Here is an 8,551-nt window from a genome sequence, read left to right as displayed (position 1 = left end):
AGGGTATTAGCTTAAGGCAAAGCCGTGACAGGATCTAAGACAATGTGGTATTGGCACTGAGGACTAATGAAATGCAGGATAGGCCGACGGGGAAATAAAAACACACAAAGAGAGAGTCAAATGAATACAGCAACAGAATGGGGGATTTTTCCAAATCCCTACACCAAAAGAAACTGATTTTATACTCTCCCTGTGATAAAGTCAGCGTTAGGAGGGTGTGTTGCGCATTTTAAAGATGTTTTTTTTTATATCCGCTGGAAAATTGTTTTATTCCATTTGTTACAAATACCTTTTTTGGATCCAGAAAATAAATTGATTAAGTTCAGCTAAAAATGGTCTTTACTCTCCCTCTTTCTAATTACCTCTAGTTTACACGATTTCCATTCATACACTGAACATTAAAAAGGCAAACAAATAAACCATACATGACACGAAAAACGGCACATTTTTTCTTTTATTGCAAATTTTAGATTACGATGAAGGATAAAATAAATGGTATGGTAAAATACATGTATTTGATGCCCTTAATGATAAAAGCCATGCATATTATTCTACGATTAACAATTCATGTGACTGCAATGAGAAAATAACTGGATATGTTGGCATTTTACAGTACAAGCCAATACAGTATTGTGTATATAGATATATTACAGCGTTATATAAAAATAGTAAATCAGAGTAAAACAATGTGTGGTATTTCTTCCACATATTCCCATATTGATAGAATTGATACAAAAGGTCAGCTTTGAAAGTATAGCCGGGTCCTACTTACTGTATCTAAAATACACATACACACAAGCCATGGGTTATAAAAAGTAAGAAAGATTATGAATTCTCTCCCAAAAAAACAAAAACAAACATTCTCTCATACTCACACTGCACTGGGCACTTTCAGACTTTTCCTGAGCTCCTAAATTCTCCACAAATTGGTGCAAGTAATCTCTGCTAGCCAAATTGCAGCCCTTAACGTAGGAGTTACAATTATTGCAAAATGGTGGGAACGGATGACAATGAAATGCACTCTCTGGATTTAGTTCCTTTCTTTCCAACATACAAGTCATTAAATGCTCATTCAACTGTTATTTCTGCCATCCTGTTTGATTAAACTTAGGTATTCTTTAAATGACAAACATTCATCAAAACCATTTGCACTTAGAGCTGTCTGTTCTTGCTTTTCCTTTATACATGCTGTGTCTTTTTATTTGCCGCATTGCTGTTGCAGCCCCTTCTCTCTATGCCTTTTCTCTTTCATCACTTTCCTATTTCTGGCCATTTTAAGCTCTGAGTTTTCAGAAAATCCTCTTCTTTATAAGATAAATCTTTGGTTTCCATCCTTTTCTGTCTAAGAGGCATTTCATGACCACCATATTACGCCTTTCCCCACCACTGCTTATTCCAATTCTGTCGGACCTGTCATTTATTCCTGACTTTTATCCTGTCTTTGATTTTTATTTTCTCATTTCCTGGTGTTGACTAGTCTCTCTATCAGAGCTCTACGTGTCCTCTGTACCTCCTCTCCCAGCCTTTCAATCTCCGCTTTCAAGCGCTCGTTCTGCTCCGTCAGCTCCTGTACCTTCCTCTCGTTCTCCTGCTCTCTTTCTTTGCGACTCTTTTTGGCAGATGATGAGGATGTGTGCTGCGTGGAGGAGGCAAAAGAGGACAAGGCACTGTTGGCCCTCTCGCTGGTGGTCCTCTTGCGTTTTCCCAGGCAAGAGGACGGGTAGACAGAGGGAGAAGAGACAGGTGAGGAGGGAGAAGAACAATTTTGAGATGGCGACTGGGAGGCTGAGGAGGAGCAGGATGGAGAATCGGGGACACAGGGCAGTTCCTCCTCGCTGGCTGAGGGAGACGCAGGATGGACATTATTAGCTTGGTGGTGTTGATGGTGGTGGTAATAATAGCCACCGCTGATCACCGCTCCGCTCGGATCCACCATTCCCACTCCTCCTTCACTCAGCAACTCGAAAAACTCAGGAGGCAGCAGATCACTGCCGCCTCCTGCCAAGTTATCTCCACTTCTCCCACTGTCAGCCTCCGCCCGCTGCTCTTCTGCAACAGCTGGACTCATACAGGAGGAGGAAGAAGAGGAGGATGATGATGAGGTGTGATGCAGAGGCTGGGCGTTTTGGATTCCCTCTGTTGCCCTCTGGACACTCTCGCCCCTCGTCTGGCCTCCGTCCGTCAGCCACGTCAGAGAACAACTCTCCAGAACATCCAGAAACTCTGGCTCTTTCTACAAATGCAAAACGGAAATGTCAACACCTGCCAAAACATGTCAAATATCAGAGTACATTTCACATTACTTGGTATGTGAATGGAATTGTTTCACAAATCTGTAAAACACACCAAAAAAAAAAAAAAGGGAAATATTAACGAAAATACAATGGACAAAAAACACTCACACTCATTGTGGGTGTGATAGCCATTTCATTCTTCAAGCTACTGACCTCGGTGCATGTGGGGGCACGTGCCAGTTTTGCCCCTCCCGTGTCGGAGCCCAGAATATCCTGCAGGTCCTCATACCACGCCTCCAGCTCTGCACCACACAGCGGCCCCACGCCAGGGGTGTACGGCGGGGGCAGGTGTAGCCACTCGGCAGTCATCTCGCCAGTCAGTCGCAACACACAGGTACTCGGCCACACGGTTCACACTGGACCTGAGGGAGGGGTGGCCAGACACAGGAGGGATGGGAGAACGAGGGAGATAAAGGGAAGAGTGCAGCACGTTAGATGGCTGACGTCACAGAAACTCCACCTTCTTCGTTTTTTACCGTTCTGCAACTGGTTGAGTTTTAGTATGTAGGTATACAGTGATAAAGGATGGCGTGTATCATTACTGAGAATACTGCAAGAAGACCTTATCTATATAATAATTTACACCATAAGAAAGAAAACTAGACCAAAGTACAGTGTATTGTGTAATTCCCCTTAATTGGGAAATAGAATAACAGTGACACTAAGTGAGGGAATGACAGTACTGCACTAAAATTGCTGATTAAGATGAATTTGAAGATTCAAAATATGTAGTTGAATAGTTTCATTAGGTTTATATTAAAATTAACAAACCGATTAAATCAAAATCTTAACTTCACAAACATGCAGCATTCAGAATGTCAAATATGAGAATTTACCTTTAGAAAGTCTCTGTTAATCAAGTCTGCCAATTTGTTGGATCTAGCTTATCCCAACAATTCTGAAAGAAAAAAAAGAAAAGCATTTGGTAGGTTAGTCTTAAAAAATGTGAAAAATGTTTCTTCTTTCTGCTGAAATTTGCTGAGATTTCAGAATCAAAGTGATGATTGGCACAAATACAGAGCAAGCTTAGTGAGGGGACAAAATGTGCCCTAAATTAAACATTGATGGCCGCTTTGGAAAATGAGTAAACATTTAAATAATGATAAAACAAATAACTCGTCAATGATTGTTGAAATGATCAGCAAGGATGGAGTAAATAAAATTCCTGTTACTTCATTCTTGTAAACAAAGACTAAAATGTTCTCTACTGCGCCCCCTGTCTTCTACGGTCCTCACAACACGTTGAGATCGATAAACAAGGTGATTTAAACGAGTAGATCCTTACATTGGTCTCCCACGGCCTGACAGTCACGTCTTCTGCTTTTATTAATTACTTAAAACTGTCCAAACCAAAAATTACTAAACAAAAGCCATCATAATAACTATGATCATTGTAGACAAAGCTCGTTACCTAAGAATTTAATTTAAATAATTATTTCCGCTTTTCCCCTTTTTAATGTGCAAATAGAAAAAAAATTAAAACATTCTTACATAAATGTAGCGTTGGCAGAGACGTGAATAAATAAATGACAGAGAATGTGATAGAGAATAAAGAAATCCTCTTTAACTTGATGTCAAATTACACTTTCTGTGTGAGCGTTGAAATGAAAATGCTGGTTTGGTAAATAAAAACGTTCAAATTATTATTTTCTCATATAATTATTTTATATTCTAAATTGTAATATTTTCTTCTTTAGTTGGGCTGCATGTCCACTGTAAGCCAGACAATTACGTCATGGAAATGTAAGTCCAGCAGGAGGAATGGGCGAAACAAAAGGAAACGTACGAAGAAAGGAAAAGAGTGGGTTCGGAAAAAAAAAAGACAAAACAATATAAACATCTATGCAGTGAGTGGTTAACATTTACAATAAAGGGGTTTGTTAAAAGTGGGAAAAACAAATAGCCTAGCTAGCTGTCAAAAATAAAAGTCGTTCTGTTAATCAACGGGCCACCAATAACTGTCAGACGGATAGGCTAATATCTTATTTATTCTATTCAAATGAAATGACACTTACTAAAAAACAAACGTAGGCTATATGATGTCGTAGCTACAAAATACACAAAATAATTGTAAAACGTTTGGCACACTTCATGGTCAAACCCCTTCTAAAAAAACTTTTATGTCCGTGCGAGCTTCGACAACTTGTCAGACAGTAGGCAGACAGCACATAAAAACAACTCCATGTAAATTGTGATGGATTAAGACAACTGTTATTCTAAAAATGGCACTGGGATATCTGCCAAAACATGTTTTTTTCTTTCCAGTGGACTAACGTTAGACCACTTGGAAGTTAAGTAGCCATTACTCCCCGAAAGACTGAAAAAAAACCTCTGCTTACTAGTAGCCAAACTATTAAGAAGCACTTACCCTTTTTCTTTTATTCGCTCGCCTTCTCGACTGTCTTGAACTCGAATGTGGATATTTTAGTAAAAATTGGTGATAGCTCATGTTAACCATTGTTCAGTCTTGACAGCTGAATGTGATTCTTCGGAAACTCCCGGCGGTGTTTATATTGAGAGAGAGGCCAACCGAACTATGCATGGGAAGGTAGATCCATCACAACCTATCTTCGGGCGACAACTGACGTCTCAGCGTACCAATCAGAAGAGCGGAGTTAAGATATTTTCCTTAACGACATCCAATAGGGTGACCCGTTATCAGCACCGAGGCGGGTTCTGGTGTCGTCTCAGCTGCTGGTTTTCTCGCTAGCCTGTATAGTTTGTACGAGCAGCAATTGTGATGCAGTCATAAGACGGCCAGGACGAATTTGGGGCGTATGGGAGTCACATGAAAGGAATGATGCAATGCTTGGCAACCAATTTCTAGCTGGGGATAACACCAGCAGAATCAGAACATGTTTTATTAAACAGTGTTGGCTCTAACTAAAATCTAAAAATATACATATATGCATGGATATCTAATGTCGAAGAATTGTTTGTTTCCGGAACACAAAAGCTTAATCGATTTTTCCACCAATTATTTTATCGTATTAAAAAAAAAAATCCATTTAGCGCTTTCTTTCTGTTTTTGTAGCCTATTCATTGTATTGCCACTCGCTTGTTTTCAACAGACTTTTGATTACAGGTGCTTGTCTTAAATTTGTCAGTGACTGCCATTGCACACCCCCCCTCCATAAGCCACGAGAGGGGAACAATAATAACCTGTATTTACCGGCCCTCCCCTTGAAACCACACTTTTCTACCGGGCCAGTGTGATTCTGGAAGACACGTGTCTTTTAGCCTACTTTTCAGGTATTTGTAATATGCCGCAGACCGGACTCTGAGCACACATGGTGTCGTATTCTCATTCATTTCATACCGCGCGCTCTGCTGCAGCTCCGCGAGATATCAAAACACACGGCCGGCCGATGGAGCGTATGTGGCGCGAGCTGAGCGGTGCTGGGTGTGATCCAACAGCAGACTGTCCCCCTTTTGGTGATGCAATTCAGCGGCATTCTTCCGTGAAAAAAAATAAATAAAAAAAACTTTTGATGCCTGTTTTTGCCTTTGTTTTTGTTTCTGATTTTTTATCACTTTCATTATATATGATTTTATTTGGCTCCGATTAAATTACTCATACAAGGTTGCATTTTGTTTTACACTATTAATACAGGATATGACACATCACTCCAAAACAATAATTTCATAGCAGTGTTGTGATAGATTATAGCTGGTAAAAACGCTCAAAAACACCACTGAGCAACATCGACACGATATGCAACATGGTGTTTATAACAGATATTGGGGGTAGGTTCCTATTACAATGTTAGTTTTAATATAATATAATTCACATTGATCAACTTTAGTCCCTATTGTGTCTATTTAGAAGGTTTACACTAACACAGCTTTGTGACCCCACAGAATCGATAAAGTCACTATAAACCTATGATTGTGTTTCTAGATAGATATTGAAGCGTTGTTGAAGAAGTCGCACTCATAGACTCACTGTTATCTGTTTACATACACAATAGGCTACTCAATAGCTCATGAGAGATATTGTCAACCTAAATCCGTTTACGAACATAGAAGTGATCAAGTCAAATAAACTGACACCTACAATACAACTCTTTAAAAAAATGTATAGTGATAAAATCTGAGATTAAAACTGCAAAGTTCAACAAGGTCACGGTTTTAGACGAGAAGCCAGACCGTACATGTTATCCTTTTATAGTTACAGTGTTGGGTGACGACCCATTAATAAGGTAAACAACGATGACAACAACAACAACAAAAAGTGACAACAAAATAAAAGCACGTTTCATCATGTTGCGGGGATGTTCAGCCCGCTCCTGACACTTTCTGCCCTAATCCCAAACTCAGCACACACAAACTGTTTTCCATGCACGGTGCAGCGCGCACGGCTCAACATGCACAGCCCCATAGCAACAGCGCCAAGTAGCGAATAGAAAGCTCAAATACTGTCTCTAGGACCGGGTTAAAGCGCTGCAGGAAGCACCGTGAACACGTCACGACTTGAGTGGCTGTTGCTGAGTAGTTCAGCATACTTTCTCTGCTCCCCTCCCTCTCCACCCCTGCCGTCTGTTTATTTTGTCAGTCCCTTCGTCTGTGTTGTATTCATTCTAAAACTGTTTACAACCCCAGATGTATGTAGGGTGCCTCTTTTTCTGGTTTTCAACCTAGCCTGACGATGACGGTCCCTGTTTCCCGATTGATTGACACCCTCTATAATAAAAACAACAACAACTAAAATAAAGACACATGATGTTATGATTAAAGATATATTATGTTCCATCTTTTCTGTTATTATCGTATGCCACTGAGCTGACAGAGTTTCAAAGAAGCGCTCCTAACTGATAACCGGTTCAGCTTTTAGATGAGACTTTCTTTACATGGCATTACGGATTGTATTTGGAGATATCAGTTGTTACGGCGTTTCTGTAATGTTTTACTTGTTATAGCCTAATCTCACTAAATATCTTTTTGTCTGCTCATAAAAAAACTGAGTATAATTCTTCTTTTTTAATTCATATTTTTAGCAGCCTACACACAACTGTCATTATTATATTATATTTGTTAGCAGACAAAACAAGAAAATCCCGTTATGCCCACATTACTACCAGAGTGTAATAACATAACAGTGTGAGTTCAAATATATTTATTATAAACACAAAACTAGTGAAACGACCAACATTCACAATGAGAATGACTGACTGAGAATTGAAATGTAAAAACGGTGGACAGGCGGATTTTCTTTCTTATCATTTGCCCTCTCTTTGTTGGCTGCCACATTTATGTAGAAAACATGCTGGTGTTTTTGAGTTTAACCAACATTCAACAATGAAAAAAGAAAGAAAGAATGACTTTTTTGTTATAGTTAGAGTTTTTTATCAAATTTTGGCTGTTTTCTTTTGTTTTACAGACAGGAAGAGTCTGGGGAATTTTCAGCCACCACACTCCCTTGTCTCTGTCCTGTGCCCTTGGTCAAGGCTCCACACCCAGTCCCCCCACCCTCCCCCCCCAACACATATACACACACACACACACCAGCTGTCGGAATCCTTCCCCTCTCTGAATTGAGACCAACTGATACAGCTGTTAACATGTACTGGTGAAACAGTAAATCCTTTTTCTCTCTCTTGGCTTGCCCTTTCTCATCCCTGTGTTTTAACTTTTTTTCTGGGTCCAAGACAACCAGCATAAAGATCTCCTCACCTTATCAGCCATTCTGGCCTAGTGGTTATTTAAAACATCTCTAGTTGTGTGTTTATGTAGAATGAAATGTAAAACTAGAAAGTGGCAGTGATACATGGGTGAGATTCTAAGGCAATATAAATGGGATATTTTGCCAACAATGATTACTTCCAGCGCTTTGTCTTTAATCTTTAGGTCCCCATTTGTACTACATCCATCTGTTTTTGCCAATGCCTATCTCATCTGAGGCCAATATTGCACTTCTTTATTGTCTTGATGATGCCTATTGATCAACTCATTTGCATTTTATTTCCCCAGAAGGTTCCCCGTCTATCCTCCTCCTGTACAAGTAAGATGTCCAGCAGTCACATGAAGCAGAAAACAGTTATCAACTCAAGCCCATCTTATCCCGTCCAGATTTAACAGCTAGATGTCACATCCACTTGTTGAGATTTCTGTTTGCAGCTTTAGGACGACTTTTCTCACAATCGTATTAGTCTGTTAAAACCCTGTTTACCTCGGCACCTCACCTCTCTAAACGCTACAGTCTCTGTCTTCTCTTTTTCTTATTCGCTCCAAGCCTCTCATCTGCCCCACAACGGCAT

At 39.9% G+C, this 8,551-nt stretch overlaps 2 protein-coding genes across 2 annotated transcripts in view; one reads left to right on the top strand and one right to left on the bottom strand.

The window, feature by feature from the left end:
• The window catches only part of mars1 (methionyl-tRNA synthetase 1), a 19,456-nt gene extending 19,121 nt beyond the window's left edge, over positions 1-335 (top strand). Inside the window, exon 22 of the mRNA XM_039796719.1 lies at positions 1-335. This exon is cut by the window's left edge and continues 263 nt beyond it. The gene's annotated coding sequence lies outside the window, so the exon portion shown is untranslated.
• Positions 336-436: 101 nt separating this feature from the next.
• On the bottom strand, positions 437-4,809 carry ddit3 (DNA-damage-inducible transcript 3). The gene is made up of 4 exons (XM_039796728.1): positions 4,663-4,809; positions 3,131-3,192; positions 2,448-2,656; positions 437-2,233 (listed from the first exon to the last, which is right to left on the bottom strand). The coding sequence occupies exons 3-4, from the start codon at positions 2,601-2,603 to the stop codon at positions 1,457-1,459; spliced, it is 933 nt and encodes a 310-aa protein (XP_039652662.1). The 5' UTR covers positions 2,604-2,656; positions 3,131-3,192; positions 4,663-4,809; the 3' UTR covers positions 437-1,456.
• Positions 4,810-8,551: the final 3,742 nt, after the last annotated feature.

The sequence above is a fragment of the Perca fluviatilis genome, chromosome 4 (assembly GCF_010015445.1).
Source record: "Perca fluviatilis chromosome 4, GENO_Pfluv_1.0, whole genome shotgun sequence".
Lineage (NCBI taxonomy): Eukaryota > Metazoa > Chordata > Actinopteri > Perciformes > Percidae > Perca > Perca fluviatilis.
Note: the sequence above shows the minus strand (reverse complement) of the source record. Positions and strands in the feature narration are given on the sequence as shown.